The following is a 20719-nucleotide window of genomic DNA, read 5'->3' as shown; positions in this document are numbered from 1 at the left end:
CGTTCTTTCCCCCTCCTCTGCTCTCTCTCTCGCGCGCAGCCCGAGCGGAGCTCATTGCCGCCGTCCATCGTTGCCGCGGCCACCGGCCTCCCCTCGCCCTCCGCCCGAGCCTAGAAGCTCCGCCTCGTCGTCCGCATCGTCCTCGACGAGCCAAGTGACCAGGGACGCGCTCCATCGCCGACACCGTCGTCTTCTTCATCGTCGGCCGCCGTGGATCCCCATCGCCACCCCGCCATCTCCAGTGCGTCCCCGAGCCCGCTTCGACGCCCGCTGCAACCGCGGTGAGCTCCGCCACCGTTTCCCCCTCTCCGCTTAGTCACCCGCACGCCGTAGCCCTTTCCCCACCACGGCCGAAGCTTCCCGCCGCCGTCCATGCCGCCGTCGTCGTCTCGGCCCGCCTCCGCCCAAACCGAGCACCCCATCATGCTCCCGGTGCCACGAGGGTGCCACCGAGCCCCTCAGGTGGCCTCCCCGTGCCCCGCAGCCCGTTCCCGATCGAAGCCGAGCTCCGGCCGCCGCCGCGAGCTTTGCTCCGGCGAGCTCCGGCCTCCCCAGCTCCTCCCACCTGCCCCACCAGATGCGCGAGAGCCCGGGCTACGCCCCGGTGCTCTCCGACGCCGTACCCGTGGCCGGTATCGCGGACGCCGCCGCGTCCAGAGGTCGCCGCCGACGACCTCGCCGGCCTGACGAGTGGGCCCCGTCGGCCAGGTGATTAGCTTAGTGCTAATCACCGTTAACTAACCCCCCTGACACTGACAGTGGGCCCCAGCGCCACTAACCTTTTTAATTAGGATTAAACTAACCCTGTTTAACCCCCTGTCACTGACGTGTGGACCCCACACGTCAGGTTTGACCCCAGTCAGCCGCAGTTGACTGCTGACGTCGTGCTGACGTCATGCTGACGCAATTATTTATTTTCTGGAATTAAAATAAATCAGAAAATTCCAGAAAATTAGCAAAACTTCAAAAATTCATAGAAATTCAACCGTAGCTCAGATTGAAATAATTTATATATGAAAAATTATCAGAAAAATGCAACCTATCCATCTGTACTAGTTTCATGCATGACAAACCAACTTATACATGCTGTATATGAGAAAACACATTATGGCATTTATAAGAGCTTACTTTGGAGATGCATTTGAGCTTTTGGTTCAAATGGACTTCAAACCAAATGAGTACTAGTTGCATTAGCTCAAACAGCATCACATCTTCATGCCATGTTCATGCATCATATTGTTGCATATGTTTGTGTATTGATTGCCGACACTGTTCCTTCTCGATAGGTCTTGCTCCGGAGACGTTCCAGAGTACCTGTCTGTGAAGCAGTGCCTCCCTTGTTGATTTACCAGGCAAGCAAACCCCCTTGTTCATTCCGATAAAATCCTACTCTCTCGCTCCTGCTCTCAGTTATTGCATTAGAACAATAACGATTCATCTGCTACTTTGTGCTGCGGTAGTTGAACCCATTCCTCTGCATGACCTGTCATTGCCACAGTAAATAGTTGAAACCCACTAGCATGTGTAGGAGTTGATTGAGCCATGATGTGTTCCTACCATGCTATGCCTGCTATTGCTTAGAGTTGTGTCAGGTCTGATTCATTGGGAATGAATTGGAGTGTTATGATATGTTCAGATGCTGAGAGTGAAGTGTGTGAACACGATTTGGTAAAGGTAGCGGTGAGAGGCCATGTAGGAGTACATGGTGGGTTGTCTCACTGGAACCGTCCTTAAGCACTGAGTTCTATGTATGTTGTCCAATGACTCGATACTACCACACATTGGGTTCCGGTAACTCGACCCCTCTCGACTTATTAACCAACTTGATCTCTGTCCAGGAGTCGCAACTAGTTTCTGGTGTTTGTAGGTAGTGCTATTTTTCTACCAAGTGGCACCCGGCAGGGTGGGCTTGGGACAGACTAGGCACACGTGGCCTGGTGTACCGAGTGGCACCCGGATGGTGGGCTCGGGAACCCTGCACACATCGTTTGGGGCTGTGAGCGACACCCCGGCCGGATCTTCTTGCGGATGGAACCCGAATAGGCGATAAACCTGGGCTAGAGTCTTGTGTGGTTAGTCAGGTCGTGGCCGACACCCTCGCCAGGCTTCCGCTTGAAGGTTGCCGAGATACATGACGTGTACATGGCGGTAAGTGGCGAGAGCGTGTGTGAAGAAGTACACCCCTGCAGGGTTAACATGATCTATTCGAATAGCCGGGTCCGCGGTTATGGACTTCTTGGATGCTTACATGGTACATAGACAACTTGAAGTTGATACTATAAAATGCTCAAGACAAGTGTGAGTGCTATGGATGGCCTTCTCGTAGGGAGACGGGGATGAATCCATAGTAGTGTATAGTGTGGTGATTAGTGGACTCGTGTGCGCCATATCACCTCAAAGAAGTTCTGGTAGTCGTAGAACAGGATAGCCACTGAGTCAAAGCTGGCTTGCTGCAACTAAACCCCACATTACCCTCTTGATACACATGCATGTATGATAGGATCTGATGTAAGTCTTGCTGAGTACCTTTGTACTCATGTTGCTTTATTTATGTTTTTGCAGCGGAGACTTCGGTCTTACTAGTGTTCTCATGGACTTCGACAAGTAGCTTGTACCTCAGCTACGATCTTGATCGGACGTTGTAGATAGTCAGGCTTTCAGCCTTTTTCATTTATAGATGTCTGTACTCAGACATGTAATGCTTCCGTTTGTTGCTTGATTGCTCTGAATGTTGGGTCATGTGACCCCTGTTTGTAATAAATGCTATGATGGCTCTTTGAGCCTTATCTATATGAGTTGTTGAGTTATGATGTGATGCCATGTTGTACAGCACATACTTGCATGTTATGCGTACATGTAATGTGTATTGCTATGTGTGGGATCTGACTATCTAGTTGTTTATCCTTAGTAGTCTCTCTTACCAGGAAATGTCTCCTAGTGTTCCTCTGAGCGCTGGTAGCTTGCTACTGCTCCGGAACACTTAGGCTGGCCGGCATGTGTCCTTCTTCGTTCCTGTGTCTTTCCCTTCGGGGAAATGTCACGCGATGATTACCGGAGTCCTGTTAGCCCGCTACAGCCCGGTTCACCGGAGTCCTGTTAGCCCAGTGCTACAGCCTGGATTCACTCGCTGATGACCGACACGTTCGATGCTGGGTCATGGATGCCTGTCCCTGTAAGTTTGTGCCACTTTGGGTTTACGACTAGCCATGTCAGCCCGGGCTCCTTATCATATGGATGCTAGCGACACTGTCATATACGTGTGCCAAAAGGCGCAAACGGTCCCGGGCAAAGGTAAGGCGACACCCGTGGGGATACCGTGCGTGAGGCCGCAAAGTGATATGAGGTGTTACATGCTAGATCGATGTCGCATTGAGTCGGGGTCCTGACATCAAATGTCTGTAATGCCCTTGACTGAAATTAAACTAAACATGCCTGTAATACACATCTACTAGTTGTATTTAGTCATTTGTAGGATCGCAACATCCAACCTACACACCTCACTGCCTCCTTCTCTCCTGCCTCCAAACACGACATTCAGCCCTTCAAATTCATGCCAAGCAACAACGGATCTTGAAGTTGTTCAACAAAAATGGATTCCACATGCTAGCCGCATCGATTATAAGCTCTAAAATCCCCCAATATGCATTCATATGCAGCCATCTACTCCTATTTAACAGAGAGGAGGAGGTCAGAGCTCACTAGAGAACGGGGAGGGACGAGGCGGCCACCCTCTAGTTCGGGCAAGGGCGGGGCGAGCTCCGGCGAGGCAGGGCCGGAGGTGCTGCGTGAGATCTAGCTGGCCCGATTCATTTTCTGCATGTGCTTCAGTTCGGTCCCAGTGGCAGTTTGGATGTAATTCGGTGTTGTAACAGGGATAGCGACTTAAAGCGAGCCGTTTTTGTTTTCTTTTGCGGGAGCGACGAGAATCGCCAGAATCGTGGGTTACCCACCCTTTTCGATTGCACTAGCGATTCTGAGATGATTTTCAAGAATCATATGGAGTTCTTTTCAGCTTATCCATTCTAAAATCAGATGGAGTTCTTTTCAGCTTATCCATTCTCCAACCAAGATTGTCTACAATAACCTCAAAAGAACTGGTCCATAAGGACATCTCCAACGCTAACCCGCAAAGACTAGTCTGCGCACATGGATGGAAGTCGCCCATTCAAAGTTAGCTGCATACATTTCAAGTCAGGTTTCAACTAACCGGATGGAAAAAAATACATTTCAGACATATTTTAACTAAACTACATCAGAATAGGCTAAAATTACTCTAATGCCGGTCGCGGCGGATCTCCATTCCTACGACGTGTCTTTCATATGTCCGACACACCGCTTATCGGACTGTTGTGAGCCCCAGAGGGATATGCTTAAGCGGGAGGGGAAGAATAGCATCCCTCCGCCATCGGGAAGCACCGATCAGGGTCGACTTTTTGGGCCGAGGAAGACGGTCGTCGTGGCCTACGCCCCCGCGAAGCACGCAAGTCACCGGTTGTGCAATCCGGCGATGTGGTGGTGGTGGCCTTCATGGGAGCCAGCGGTTGTGACCTCCCATGGTTTACTTTTTCTCGCTATCCGCGGTGGTCGCGGATGTATCGACCTCAGCAGACATGGCTTCTCTCCCCACCTGCCTGATGTGTTGCCGCCATTGCTCACGACGGATTTGTGAGACGGTGTTAGCTAGCCTGGACGGGCGAGGAGGGGCTGGTGATGTCGGTGGTGCCAAATTCAGAGTGCTTGCCCGCAGGCCAACCTGTATTGGGCTGGCTCGCCGGGCAACCCAGGTCACTGCTGTTGGGAATCGTTGCATGGAAAACAAAAAAAATTATACGCACACGCAATGATCTATACACGGAGATGCATAGCAACGAGGGGGAGAGTATGTCTATGTACCCTCGTAAACCGTAAGCGGAAGCGTTTCACAACACGGTCGATGTAGTCGAACTTTCTTCGCGCTCCAACCGATCTAGTATGGAACGCATGACACCTCCCCGTTCTGCACACGTTCAGCTCAGTGACGTCCTCCGCCTTCTTGATCCAGCAAGACGGCGAGGTAGTAGATGAGTTCCGACAGCACGATGACGTGGTGACGATGATGGTGATGTGTTCTCCGCAGGGCTTCGCATAAGCACTACGAAAATATGACCGAGGGAGTAAACGGTGGACGGGGGCGCCACACACAACTAATACAATGGTGTGTGTGTGTGTGCTTGTGTGGCGCCCCTACCCATGTATATATAGGTGGGAGGGGAGGAGGCAGCCCCTAGGGCGCCCCAAGAGACCTAGCGGCAGCCCTAGGGCTGCTGCCTTGCCCTGCGCCCCCCTTCCTTGTAAGAAGAATGGGGAAGGAAAGAGGGGGGAGAGCGACTCTTGGCCCATAAGGCCCATATCTTTGCCGGGGGGGTGCTCAAAACTCCTTTTTGGTGACCCGATAATTACCCGGTACCCTCCGAAACACTTCCGGTGTCCGAATTCCATTGTCCTATATATCAATCTTTATCTCTCAACCATTTCGAGACTGCTCGTCGTGTCCGTGATCTCATCTGATACTCCGAACAACATTCGGTCACCAAATCACATAACTCATATAATACTATATCGTCAACGAACGTTAAGCGTGCGGACCCTACGGGTTCAAGAACTATGTAGACATGACCGAGACACCTCTACGGTCAATAACCAATAGCGGAACCTGAATGCCCATATTGGCTCCTACATATTCTACGAAGATCTTTATCGGTCGAACCGTTATGACAACATACGTAATTCCCTTTGTCCATCGGTATGTTACTTGCCCGAGATTCGATCGTCGGTATCTTCATATCTAGTTCAATCTCGTTACTAGCAATTCTCTTTACTCGTTCCGTAATACATCACCTCGTGACTAACTCCTTAGTCGTTTGCTTGCAAGCTTATGATGTGTATTACCGAGAGGGCCCAGAGATACCTCTCCGATACTCGGAGTGACAAATCCTAATCACGATCTATGCCAACTCAACAAACACCTTCGGAGATACCTGTAGAGCATATTTATAATCATCCAGTTACGTTATGATGTTTGATAGCACATAAGGCATTCCTCCGGTATCCGGGAGTTGCATAATCTCATAGTTGAAGGAATATGTATTTGGCATGAATAAAGCAATAGCAACAAAACTGAACGATCATTATGCTAAGCTAACGAATGGGTCTGTCCATCACATCATTCTCCTAATTATGTGACCCCATTCATCAAATGACAACTCATGTCCATGGTTAGGAAACCTTAACCATCTTTGATCAACGAGCTAGTCAAGTAGAGGCTCACTAGGGACACGGTGTTTGTTTATGTATTCACACATGTATTTAGGTTTCTGATCAATACAAATTAGCATGAATAATAAACCTTTATCATGAATAAGGAAATATAAAATAACAACTTTATTATTGCCTCTAGTGCATATTTCCTTCAACTGCAGTGCTGGAGACTTCTTCTTCTGCTCGACGGAGGCCATGGCGGGTGTTGTACAAGCAGGAGATGGAGAGCGGAGATGAGGTGCGATTCTTGCCCGAGGTTTGGCCCCGTTTATATAGCGGGTGGATGCGAGGAGCCGACCGGAGAGGTGTTTAATGTCGGCTGGCACAGGAACAGGCGTGTGGTGCTTGAGGCGCCATAGTAGGTTCCTCAGCACTCTCGCCATTTTAAGGGAGTTAGGCAGGCAGACAGATGTCGTTTCAATGCGGAGAGAAGACGTGCACAGTGGGCGAGCAACGGGCGGCACTCTTGGCTGGTGAGCCGTTTCAATGCCGGCTCAAGTGAGCGGTCGTGTCTGCTCTAGGCCGACCTGAATGCGGACAACTGGCTTCAGGAGGGAAAGCATGTGGGCAAGGGAGAGGGGTTTTTGGTGGCCCACGGTGGTTAGAACTGGGATGGCAGCGGTCCGGATGCCCACAAACCCCTCTCCCGGTTTTTTCTGATTTGCAGGGGAAAGCACGTTCGAACCGGTCGGCGGATGGATACAGGACTGCGTTGGATGGGAAAACACGTCCGGACTACATGGTTCAGATGGTTGTGGGTGTTTTGAGGGGCGCTCTAATCATCTTAGTGTTGAGCACATCCCTATTACAGTTACACCCCTCAGCCCCCACGACCATGCCAAGTTAAGTTCAGATGACTAGAGCTTGCACACGCCAACTCAAATACAAGGTACTTCCATTTATATGGATTCTTGCAAGTGCTATGACAATATGATGATGCCTAAGTAGGATATATTTGTATACTTGAGAATGAAGGACCAAGTATGGACAAGCGGGACATACATGATAGTATGATCAAGTCTGGATATAGCAACAATGGTAGAAGGAGAAAACCCAATTAGCAAGTAGAGATTTCATGACTTTGAAGCTACTATGATGGCAAGTGAAGAAATATACATGATGACCTTTTATAACTTTGTCTATATCCATGTATAGGTGTTGCGCTACCTAGTTTTGTGCCATGCCCATGTACTTCTAGACTAAAAGACTATCTGCAATTTTTTTGAGAGTCTTTATTAAGGGATGATACAGACTTAAGGTTGGATCACCCCACCATGGGTTGGTTGAGCTCATCATTTGTACCTCCTGAAATACCTCCCCGAGGGCGTCACATTAGGGTTTGGGTTATTTGACTAAATTTTAACATTTCGTAGTTGTCGTAGACGTGAGAGACAGCTAGACCTCCTTTACTATGCGTCATCGGAACCTCATTGTGTTAATTAAGTATTTCATCTTATATCAGTAATTCAGATTGCATATCTTTAATTCTTGCCTATTCTTCAGTTGCGTACAATGATTCATCTTTGTCATCAGGCTCACCATGTTTCCAACACCATCAATAGTCGTACAAGAGTTGGTTTAGTGATTGCTAAGGTGCACCGCCGAGTGTTTGATGTATTCGGATTGCCAAAAAATTCCCGCAAAAAAATCCATATCATCTCATCGAAAGATCGGGCCATTGTACCTATCACTTGGTGATTCCCGATGACAAGATCTTAGATCTATTAACCAAACCACTAGTATAAACACCTCTCGAATATAACATGGCCACAGAACTAACCTAGGCCATTGATGGTTGACAGTTGCAGCGCTAGACCCCGGGCAACTGGGGTCGTGGCCTGGGGCACGCCCTCTCGTTCTTTCGTTCACTATAGATACAATAACATAATTTGCTACTGTTTGGGACTGTAGCTCTGTTCTTCGCCGAGGGCATTCCTCTGGCCTGGCACCACTACTGATGGTTGATCTCCTTGATCAGATGGAACACCATTGTCCATGTAGCCCTCTCTGATTGATCGCCTCCTGCTATCAAGAAAGAGAAGAAGATATCTTGTATGACACTAAAATGGAAATGAAAAGGAAGAGTATCCCCTATAAGTGTTGCAATCTGCCAAGCGCGGTGCTTCTTTCTTCCTCCTGCCACTTCATTGTGCTTGGAAAGAGAGCATAATTTTGAGCATCAGCTTCAAGGCGAGAGCGGGAGGTGTTCTAGCAATCATCAAGGAAAAACCAACATAATCATTGGGATCAAACCGACAACGTAGGCTCAGGGGCTTTGATCTCAAGATCAGATGATGTAACCAATAGTTTTTCACATTTTTAAATCTCTTAACCCCCCTGTGGATCTCATTTGTTTTATTTTCAGGGTTGGGTTTGTAGTAATAACATGTTATGTTGCTTCATAAAAAATGCAATCTGGTTACTTTGATTTATGATTCATTCCAGTTATGCTCGTGGAACTTAGACTTTCTCCCTTTTACGGATCACACTGAAGCATAAAATTGGCATCAATAGAAACTGCGTTGGCAACCGATAAATTATCACTCGTATGTTGAAACTTGGCAAATTGAAACCATGAGTTGACTTTCATTTTTTGAAAGTGATGCCTAGAGATGTGGAAGTTTTGGGTTGTAGACCGAGTTTCTTTACCAAGGGGTCTGAATTATCATTATCGAATATACCACTCTTTTATTGGATGTTAAAATTTTGATTTTGAATTTTTAAAAGTTGACCAAAGAATGGGAATCACATCTATGCAACTCTAGTATATTGATCCACTAGGAGAGCATCGTGCATACTTTGGAGGGGGTCTTGGGTTTGAATACCTTCCATGAAACAAATGCACTAGGAATGGAGCACTCCGGCTAGAGGGTAGGGGGCACGATTTTCGTGTTTGTTAGGACGCGATCTAGGCCCGGTGCCCACACATGTGGTTGCCTTTTCTTGCTCACCTTTCAATTTTTCTCTCCTAGGTAGGGTCCACACCCACATGGACTTTGGTTTTCCTCGGTTTTTCCCATGAATCTCTAAAATTCTTGAAAGTTTAAAATTTTCGAAGGTCGACATTTTTTGAAAGTTTAAAGTTCAAATTTCAACAGATTAACTATCAAAAAAGTTGAAATTTCCAAGTTTCCAGAAATCTGAAAAGTTTCAATTTCTGAAAGCTCGGGCAAGAATTTCCAAAGTTCCGTAATGTAATTTCAGAAAAGAAAGTTTGAATTTCCATTTGGGTTATCGAAATTGACCACACCGTTGCTGCCTGGGGGGCGCCCGCTAGATAGCCCTACCGTAGTGTAACTAGCAAATATGCCATGCCATCCTCCCGGAGCTACATTTTTTTTGAGGGACCCAGACCTACATTTTTATTTGGTTTTTTCATGAGCTTGGAAATAACAAGTAGATAAATAGTCATAAACATTGACACGGCCTGCCCAACTAATACTCTGGTGATCTCATCAATAATGCCATTGTAAACATAAAGCCAGATGTAGAACCGGCCTGCTTGCCCCGCCTGAGGCCTGCGCTGCCGTCGCCTGCCTATATAACAGAGGACAGGCGCACACGTCCCATGCCAGCTTCCAGATACCAGCACAGAAGAAGCTCATACACAAAATCCTCTCTTCTTCCTCCTCGTTGGCTCGTCTCTGCAGCGCCATCATTCCCCAAGATGTTGATGCTAAGGGCAGCGCCGATGTCCTACGCCAAGGTGGACAAGGTGGACGCCGAGGAGGCGCGGCACTGGAAGGCGCAGTTCCTGATCCACAAGGCGCTCGAGACGGGGCCGACTAGGCGGCCGCCGGCGGCGGCGCCATTGGCGAGGGCTGGCGGCTGCAGGGTCGTCAGGGCGGTGAGGATCGGCATCCGGCTCAAGAGGCTCAGGATCGCCGTCCGGAGCTTCAGGCTGCGCGTCTGCCGGAGCGTCCTCAAGCACCTCAAGAATCTCAGGAGGCTCGGGTCTCCTCGTTCTTGATCCCCTCGATCTCCTCCTTCTGAAAGAGTTTTTTATGTGTCAGGGAAACTAAGCTGCCTTCTACTTCTATCATACGCAATAGCTAACAACAACTTCTGCCCTTGATATGCCGAGAAGATTTGGGCGCGCGCGCGTGTGTGTGGATGCATAGTATAGTACAGTATGTAATCTGTAAATGGAGCAGATCAGCATGTTGGCTCCTGTTTCAGGCTTCCTTTTTCTCTGGGATCCTATCCTATCTTGTTGGTCACTGACAGCTGATGAAACTCTTCAGTTATGTATATGCAGCATATCCGTGTTGAATTGTTGAGTCATTGAGATGCTAAATCCACTGCTGCACCGATGAGTTTTGGATCTTATGTTTCGAGAAGTAAGTCCGGAATCCTTTTAATTTCTTTTCCTTTTGTTTTTGTTCTGCAAGATCTCTAGAGAAAACGGCTACAGCAATCCACGATTAGCTTACCTACCACCTGCTGGGTAGGAGGACATGTGTTTTGCGTCAGCCCGGCTACAGCAAAACGAAAAGAGAGTGACGAAAGGTCATGCATTGTTAATGGTGGATGAGAAAGTAGATTTGGGATCTAACTCATGCTGCCAGTTTGTCCTTAGTCGAGTATGAAGTTGAACTGCATGTGCAGGGGTGCTTGCGTCCCTATTCGCGAAAATTCCTTTACAAAACCGCGATACACTGCTTTACAAACATTAAAATTTGGTTTGGAAAACAACAACTGGAGCTTCGTTTCCTTTCCTTTGCGGTTAGCTAATAGGTAGTGAAAAATGAGTTGCAAAAAACCAAAGACGATCAAGATTTTTCTGATCTGTAAATCGACGGGGCAAGCAAAATGGACTAACAAACACTGCATGAAAAGCTGTCATCGATACTCTGAGGTTGAAAGAAACGCTTGAAAATAAGCTGAACCTACCAAGTAAACGAGCGCTTGAATTAGAATCATAAGTCGTAGTCGAATACATTGCTGACATATGGCATCAAGCTGCTAATTTTACTCACAGACATGTCATCCTCACGCAGAATGGATCAAATGTCAGGTGACATCAGGGGCGTCTTCCAGCACTAAACAAAATTCAGCATCCGCTCAGCAACTGCCACCAAAGGTCAACATTGCTGTCAATGAATAGATTAGAAATCCTTGCATAGAGGAAGGATTTGAAATTGCCTGCCAACGAAAAGAACTTCTTCTCTTTCGTTCATTTTTTTTTATTTTTTTTTTAGAAAAGGGGGAACTCCCCGGCCTCTGCATCAGAACGATGCATACGGCCACTTAAATAAATAAAAAGGTTCAACAAAGTCATAGAGTCTTGAAATAAAATGAAGGCGAGCTCACATAGAGCCTCGACGCTAAAACAAGAAAAGGCCATCAAGCCACAACCGGCAGGCAAAATAAAGATAGGAAAACTAATTGCCTATCCTATTACATGACCGCCATCCGAACCGGTTGAAGATATCCCGCGCTACCATCTCCCAACGGACAGATCCAGTAACCAAACGCTCACTGGCCTCCGTCGGAGTGAGTAAGGACCACATACGGATCAGCGCCGTAGCACGGAATACAACCTGCAAAAAATGAATAGTAGTTATTCTGTTAAAAGCTAAATCATTTCTGCAGTTCCAAATTGCCCATAACAACGCACAAACTCCTACACGAATATGTCTAGCTATATCGGACTCTATCCCATCCAGCCACGTTCCAAATAACGACCCGACCGAACTCGGAGGAGTAATGTTAAAGGCAATTTGCACGGTGCGCCACAGAATTCTCACCAATGGACACTCAAAGAAGAGATGCTTAATGGTCTCGTCATGATCACAGAAACTACACCTAGTAGATCCTGTCCAATTGCGCTTAACCAAGTTGTCCTTTGTTAAAATAACCTGTTTATGGACAAACCACATAAACACTTTAATTTTTAAAGGAACTTTTACTTTCCAAACATATTTGGAACTAGGAATGACAGTCGAGTTAATAACATCGATGTACATCGACTTAACAGTAAATTGTCCAGACCTAGTAAGTTTCCAACACAACTGGTCGGGCTGATGAGCTAGCTGGACTTCCATCAGTCTACGCACCAGATGAAGCCAAGCTTCCCATCTATCACCAACAAGCACCCTCCGAAATTGAATATTAAGGGGAATGGACTGCATGACCGTTGCAACTAACTCATCCCGTCGCTGGACAATACGATACAGGGTTGGGTACTGTATTGCCAATGGTGTATCACCCAGCCAAGTATCCTCCCAGAACCGTGTATCATTGCCATCACCGACAATAAACTTTGTTCTATTAAAGAAGGCTGCCTTAACTCTCATAAGCCCCTTCCAAAACGGCGAATCAGTTGGTCTCACTGTCACCTGAGACAAGGTTTTGGAATGTAGATACTTGTTGTGGAGAATCTGCGCCCAAGTTGCGTCAGTCTGAACTGAAAGCTTATTCAGCCACTTGCTAAGCAGGCATCTGTTCTTGACCTCAAGATTCTCGATACCCAAACCCCCTTGGTCCTTTGGTCGACAAATAACATCCCACTTGGCGAGTCTATACTTTCTCTTAAGTTCATCACTCTGCCAAAAAAATCTCGATCGGTAGAAGTCCAGCCTTTTCCTAACCCCAACTGGAACTTCAAAGAAAGATAGTAGGAACATCGGCATACTCGTAAGCACCGAATTAATAAGAATTAACCGGCCTCCATATGACATAAGTTTGCCCTTCCAGCAACTAAGTTTCTTTTCAAACCGATCTTCAATGCATTTCCACTCTTTGTTCGTTAGTTTACGATGGTGAATGGGTATACCTAAGTAAGTAAAAGGTATAGCCCCTAATTCACATCCAAACAATTGCCTATAAGCCTCTTGTTCCTCATTGGCTCTACCAAAGCAGAACAACTCACTTTTATGAAAGTTAATCTTTAACCCGGTCAATTGTTCAAATAAGCATAACACCAGCTTCATATTTCTCGCTTTTGCCAGGTCATGCTCCATAAAGATGATTGTATCATCAGCGTACTGCAGAATGGACACACCCCCATCAACTAGGTTTGGCACCAAGGCACCCACCTGACCGGCCTCCTTTGCCCTACCTATGAGAATTGCCAACATGTCAACCACAATGTTGAACAAAATAGGGGACATTGGATCTCCTTGCCTCAGGCCTTTGTGTGTCTGGAAATAATGCCCTATATCATCATTTACTTTAATTCCAACACTTCCTTTTTGTGTGAAGGATTCTACCTGGCGTCGCCAAGCCTCATCAAAACCCTTCATACATAAGGCCTGTTGAAGGAATGGCCATTTGACTTTGTCATACGCTTTTTCGAAATCCACTTTGAAAACAACCCCATCCAGCTTTTTCGTGTGGATTTCATGGAGCGTTTCATGAAGGACCACTACCCCCTCAAGGATATTCCTGTCCGGCATGAAAGCAGTTTGGGTAGGCTGCACAACAGCATGTGCGATCTGTGTGAGCCTATTGGTCCCGACCTTGGTGAAAATTTTGAAACTAACATTAAGAAGACATATTGGCCTGAATTGCTCAATTCTCACAGCCTCTGTTTTCTTAGGAAGAAGGGTGATCGTTCCAAAATTAAGCTGAAAAAGATGAAGCTGTCCAGCAAACAAATCATTGAACAAAGGCAATAAATCCCCTTTAATGATATGCCAACATTTCTTATAGAACTCCGCTGGAAATCCATCGGGGCCCGGCGCCTTGTTATTTTTCATTTGCGAAATGGCCTCCAGAACCTCTTTCTCGGAGAAAGGAGCCGTAAGAATATCATTCTCCACCGCTGTGAGCTGAGGAACATCCTCAACCCTGGACTCATCCAGAGACACACAGTTCTTTTCTGGAGGACCAAACAACTGCTTATAGTACTCGGTGATGTACAATTTTAGGTTTTTCTGTCCTACAATTGTACCCTCATCTTGCTCAAGCTGAAAGATCTTCTTCTTTCGATGCTTACCATTAGCGATCATGTGAAAGAATTGAGTGTTCGCATCCCCCTGGACTACTCGCCGGACCTTGGCCCGCAATGCCCACTTCAACTCTTCTTCCCTAAGAAGTTCTTTCAGCCGCAGTTCCGCGTCAAGCTTGGCATGAAGCTCCGCGGCCGGCAGTATCGTTGTTTCTGCTTTTAAATTCAGGGACTGAATAAGGGAAAGGAGCCTTTCCTTTTCGACCTTATAAATCCCGCTAAGATGCTTAGCCCATCCACGCAGGAAACTCCTCAAATGCCTAATCTTATTCTGCCAGTGCTGAAGCGCAGTCTTCCCTCCTGAATCCTTAGCCCACTCTCTAGCCACAAGATCAAGGAAGCCTTCACGTTCAAACCAAGCCATCGCAAAGGAGAACACATTCTTGTTCCCCAGGTGGGAGGGCTCACCAGAGTCCACAAATAACGGCGTGTGGTCAGAAATACCGCGGGTCAAGGCCTGGACTGTTACTAGAGGGAACTTCTGTTCCCAATCGACACTGGCCAACACTCGATCCAACTTCTCATACGTCGGATTTGGCAGCGCGTTAGCCCAGGTGAATTTTCTACCCGAGAGCTCAATTTCTTTCAGGTTCAAACTTTCAATAATCGTATTGAACATGAACGACCATCTGCCATCAAAGTTGTCATTGTTCTTATCCTCACGCCTTCTAATAATATTGAAATCACCCCCCACCAGGATAGGCAACTTCTCGGAACCACAAATCCGAACGAGATCAGACAAGAACTCGGGCTTGAGCTCGGGCTGCGCAGCCCCATATACCGCAACCAGGGCCCAATTAAACCCATCTTCCTTCGACCGTACCCGGAACTTAACTGCAAAGTCACCCATAACCACACTGCGAACCTCAAGCGTTTCGCACCTAACGCCGAGTAAGATTCCACCCGATCTCCCTCTCGGCGGCAAGCAATGCCAATCAAAATCTATACCCTCTGACAGAGTACTTAGAAATTGAGGCGCAAAGTTATCTCTACCCGTCTCCGATAGAGCGATAAAATCTAAACGATGCTCGACAGATGCCTCAGCAAGAAACCTTCTTTTAGCCAAGTCTTTTAGACCTCTGCTATTCCAAAAGATTCCTTTCATAATTCATTATGGAATTTTTTTGCCGTCCACGTCTGGCTGTGCTGAACATGTTCTGGGGTAGGATTCTGTGTAACCTCCTCGACATTGATAAGTTCTGAATTTTGTGTCTCAAGAAACAAAGTAGGTTTGGTGCCTGAACCGTGCTGTCCTTTTGTCATAGAGGAGCAACGCCATCTAATAATCTGAAATGCAAAGTCAGGCACCACGGTCACAGCGTCGAGTACAGATTGAAAACGGAGAGGCGACGTACGTGATCACCATAAACCATCAGGATTAGTGGTTAAGATCCAGTTTTCTAGAAGAGAATGGGGGTTAAAATGCATGCTTAGAGAGGAGGAAAACGTTCGGAAGCTGATGTGAACCTAGGCCGAACAGAAGGAAAGGCAGACGGAGTTTAACGCTGCTGACCAATGGCATCAGGAATCAAATTAAGATGCGAGTCATTTCCATTCCATGGGCAGAATGAAAGCTCGATCGAGTCGAGTGACGCCAGAGGACGGAGGCGTACGTCTTCCACCAGTAAACGAGACAAGGTGATAACCTAAGAAAAAATAGGGAGGTGGCGACTGCTTGTCAAAGCAGCGAGCTTTCTTTAAAGCCGAGGCAAAATTTCTCATGCCTGATTGCACGGCTCAGAACTAAACACGGAGGAGAAGAACAGGGGAAGATGCTGGATGGCCACCGGAGTTGTAGTTAAATATCATGGACTAAAAATGCTGAATAGAAGTCCATGATGCATCGGCGGCGGAAATGTACCTAGCTCGGCAGCAGAAGCGTGCTGCAAAGAGTTTGAAGATCATGGGCTAAATCTATATCTATTATTACCCTATTAATAAAGAAAATAGGTATTCTTAGTCTGTCATGCTATTTTTTTTCAGTCTGTCATGGTATTTTGTAAAAAAGAAACTCGTAATTCTGTTAATCAACTCGCAGTCCACTTTTAAGACAAATTTTCGTTTTCTGAAAATCAACCCGCAGTCCACTTTTAAGGCCAGTTTTAAGTCGGATTTTCACTTTTACATGAAATCCCCTGATATTTGGGTTAATCAATCTGCAGTACATATCCATTTTTAAAAAAATATTCGTATGTTTAAATTCTTAACTCCAAATTTAACATGTTTTATATGTAACTTGATTGGGAAAATGTGTAGAATCTGAACATGATCTTATTTTACTTGTTAATAGTTTTATGAATGTTATTTAGGATGCAAACTTCATCAATAGCGCACGATCCGTCTTTCTTTTATATCGGTGCCGAGCATGATGTGTCTTTCTTTCATACCGGTGCCGATCCAGATTGAAAATGAACACCTCGGCAAAACCAGGATGGGAGACGAAAAAACATCTATAACCACGCATGCACGCCTCGCCAAAACCTCACGAGAAAAAAAACAGATTTATCATCTTATGCCGAGAGAAACGCCTTAGAATTGACAACATTCAAACGTGTTGTGATTGTGTGAGCATAAAGGCCACCGTCGCCGAGGGTGGGAAAAAAGATAAGTGTCAACACAGATGAAATGCCATGTGTTAAAATAAAGGATGTGGACCAATTGGAGTCTGGAGTAATGGTTATTGGGTTAGGAAAGTGTGGTATTTTTTTTGTTTCGTTGCAACACACGGACTCTTTTGCTAGTGTTGTTCTATGTCACGAAGCCAAGCTGCCAAGGGCCGGCTTTATCTGGTATTTAAGCTCATAATAGTTTAACTCACACAAAAGTCCAAAGATAGAAACTTTTTCCCTTATATTTCACCTCTTCTTGTGGGATCATGTGACTATATTTGCCCGATGTAGATTCTTGCACACTTTACATCATTTCTTTGGGATCCATGTGGTGCACATTTTACTTCATAGTTGAATCTGGGTCAAGAGTTTGATGATTATTTGAAGAATTTGTGAAATGGTTCTACAACTCACTCCTCCAGTTACACCACAGAGGAACGGTGTATCGACATAGAGGAATCGTACCTTGTTGGACATGGTTAGATCGATGATGAGTTAGTCAGATCTACTGTTGTCCTTTTTTAACATGGTACAAACGCATGCACTCATACAAACACACATACACTCATCCCTATGAACATACACACGCACACCCCTACCCCTATGAGCACATCCAAGAGACTAAGCCGACAGATCATCTTGAGATTAACAAAGTCGCCACAGACGCCTTCATAGTTGACGAGACATCTCCTCACATTTAATGCACATTGCCATAAGGCCTAAAATAAATCCAAGAAAATGCAAAGACCGGTGTCAAGTCTAGGAGTTGAACTCTGGTGGGCTGGGGATACCACTGTCCTCTTAATCATCCAACCATAAGTTGACTCGCCTATTGTCGGTGTCAAAACCGTCCGATCTCGGGTAGGGGGTCCTGAACTATGCGTCTGAGGATCGAAGGAAACAGGAGACAAGGGTGACACGATGTTTACCCAGGTCCGGGCCCTCTTCATGGAGGTAAAATCCTACGTCCTGCTTGATTTTATTTGATGAGTATAGGGGTTACAAGAGTCGATCTACCATGAGATTTAATGACTAAACCCTAGATGTCTAGCCTATGCGATTTGTGATAGCCTTTACGGACTAAACCCTCCGGTTTATATAGGCACCAGGAGGGGTCAAGAGTTGTACAGAGTCAGTTTACAGAGAAAGGAAATAATACATCCGAACGCTAGGCTTGCCATCCACTCAAAGGAGAGTCCCATTCGGACACGGGGAAAGGTCCTCTGCCTTGTATCTTGACGGCCCACCAATCCGACCCATATCAAATTGTCCGGACGCCCGGGGACCCCTTAGTCCAAGACTCCCCCAGTAGCCCCCGAACTTGCCGTCAATGACGACGTAGTCTTCGGCTCATGTCTTCGGCTTTGCAAGGCGGGTTCTTCATCATATTCCAGACTGTCGATAATCCGGCGACAACCTCAACGTCTTTTACAATTCCCCCTGATGGCGCTTCGATTTTCACGCGCGGTATGAATGCGAAAGGTCTATGTATTTTTTCAAATAAACCCTTCACAACGCTCAGGCGGCGCCTATATAAAGGGATATGGATCTCCCAAGGCCACCCCGCACTGCGCATAAGGAAAAAACGACCAAGTCTAGCCACAAAACAAAAGCCCTCGTCATGGCCAGCGCCCCAGGCTCCTCTTCACGTCCCCACGGCCCTCAAGAAGGCGATTGGCAGAGTTGCTCCATGCCCCATCTTTAACTAAGCCGGCTCCAAACACAAGGCTACTTCCCTCTCACAGATCTAGTTCCTGTTCGAGTAGGATTATATTCAATCGACAACGACGCGATAGCCGAGAATTTCCCCAACCCTAATAAAGAGGAGAGAGTGTGCTTCGTCCCATTTTTGTTACGGGGCCTGGGATTTCCAATCCATCCCTTCCTCCGGGGGTTATTGGAATTTTACGACATCCAAGTGCACAACCTCACCCCAGGTTCGATTCTGCACATCTCAGGCTTTGTTGCCCTCTGCGAGTTATTCCTAGGCATCGAGGCCCATTTTGGATTATGGAGAAAAATTTTCTGCCTCGTTCCCCGCAACAAAGGAGGTTCTATATTTGAAGTGGGAGGCGCCGAAGTATGGTGCATTGCCGGATCTGAATACCCAGTAGGAACTCCCAAAGAAGCATACCCACACCCACAGTGGCCTTCGGAGTGCTTTTATACGGATGATGTTCCGTTTCCGGATCCAGTTAGGCGCGGTCTCCTTGAATTTTCCAGTGCTCCTCTGAAGAAGTGCCTCAACTGGAGTCCCCGAAATCCCAAAGAAGAGGATAGTGCGGAGATACAAAGGTTGGCCATCAAGGTCAGGCGCCTGGTGAAGGAAATATGCCCTAGAGGCAATAATAAAGTTATTATTTATTTCCTTATATCATGATAAATGTTTATTATTCATGCTAGAATTGTATTAACCGGAAACTTAGTACATGTGTGAATACATAGACAAACAGAGTGTCACTAGTATGCCTCTACTTGACTAGCTCATTAATCAAAGATGGTTAAGTTTCCTAACCATAGGCATGAGTTGTCATTTGATTAACGGAATCACATAATTAGGAGAATGATGTGATTGACTTGACCCATCCGTTAACTTAGCACGATGATCGTTTAGTTTGTTGCTATTGCTTTCTTCATGACTTATACATGTTCCTATGACTATGAGATTATGCAACTCCCGAATACCGGAGGAACACTTTGTGTGCTATCAAACGTCACAACATAAATGGATAATTATAAAGGTTCTCTACAGGTGTCTCTGATGGTACTTGTTGAGTTGGCATAGATCAAGATTAGGATTTGTCACTTCGATTGTCGGAGAGGTATCTCTGGGCCCTCTCGGTAATGCACATCACTATAAGCCTTGCAAGCAATGTAACTAATGAGTTAGTTGCGAGATGATGCATTACAGAACGAGTAAAGAGACTTGCCGGTAATGAGATTGAACTAGGTATTGAGATACCGATAATCGAATCTTGGGCAAGTAACATACCGATGACAAAGGGAACAACGTATGTTGTTATGCGGTTTGACCGATAAAGATCTTCGTAGAATATGTAGGAACCAATATGAGCATCCAGGTTCCGCTATTGGTTATTGACCGGAGACATGTCTCGGTCATGTCTACATAGTTCTCGAATCCGTAGGGTCCACACACTTAAAGTTCTATGACGATCGGTATTATGAGTTTATGCGATTTGATGTACCAAAGGTATTTCGGAGTCCCGGATGAGATCGGGGACATGACGAGGAGTCTCGAAATGGTCGAGGCGTAAAGATCAATATATTGGACGACTATATTCGGACATCGGAAAGGTTCCGAGTGATTTGGGTATTTTTCGGGGTACCGTGGAGTTACGGAAATACGAGGAAGAAGTAATAGGCCTCATGGGCCAAGTGGTGGAAGAGAGGAGGCAGGGAGCGCGCCCCCCTAGCCCAAACCGAATTGGACTAGGGGGTCGGCCCCCCTTTCCTCCTTTTCCTCCCTCTCCCTCCTTCTCCCTCTCCTCCTTCCTTTCCTCCTCCTAGTAGGAGTAGGAAAGGGGAGTCCTGCTCCTACTAGGAGGAGGACTCCTCCTCCTGGCGCGTCCTACAGGGGCTAGATGGCCTCCCCCCTTGCTTATTTATATATGGGGGCAGGGGGCACCCTAGAACACACAAGTTGATTATTGATCCCTTAGCCATGTGCGGTGCCCCCCTCCACCATAATCCACCTCGATCATACTATAGCGGTGCTTACGTGAAGCTCTGCGTCAGTAGCAACATCATCACCATCAACACGCCGTCGTGCTGAGGGAACTCTCCCGTGAAGCTCTACTGGATCAGAGTTCGTGGGATGTCATCAAGCTGAATGTGTGCT

At 46.6% G+C, this 20719-nt stretch overlaps 1 protein-coding gene across 1 annotated transcript; it reads left to right on the top strand.

The window, feature by feature from the left end:
• Window positions 1-9864: 9864 nt before the first annotated feature.
• Window positions 9865-10486, top strand: LOC119359307. The gene has a single exon (XM_037625570.1). It carries the CDS (start codon window positions 9866-9868, stop codon window positions 10265-10267), a length of 402 nt encoding a protein of 133 aa, XP_037481467.1. The 5' UTR covers window position 9865; the 3' UTR covers window positions 10268-10486.
• The last annotated feature ends 10233 nt before the right edge of the window (window positions 10487-20719 follow it).

This window comes from Triticum dicoccoides, chromosome 2A (genome assembly GCF_002162155.2).
Source record: "Triticum dicoccoides isolate Atlit2015 ecotype Zavitan chromosome 2A, WEW_v2.0, whole genome shotgun sequence".
In the NCBI taxonomy this organism is placed as follows: Eukaryota; Viridiplantae; Streptophyta; class Magnoliopsida; order Poales; family Poaceae; genus Triticum; species Triticum dicoccoides.
The sequence above is the reverse complement of the archived record's forward strand: the minus strand, read 5'-3'. Positions and strand labels throughout refer to the sequence as shown.

Coding starts and splice junctions, on each gene's coding strand:
- LOC119359307 (XM_037625570.1), top strand. CDS start 9,866: ATGCCAGCTTCCAGATACCAGCACAGAAGAAGCTCATACACAAAATCC.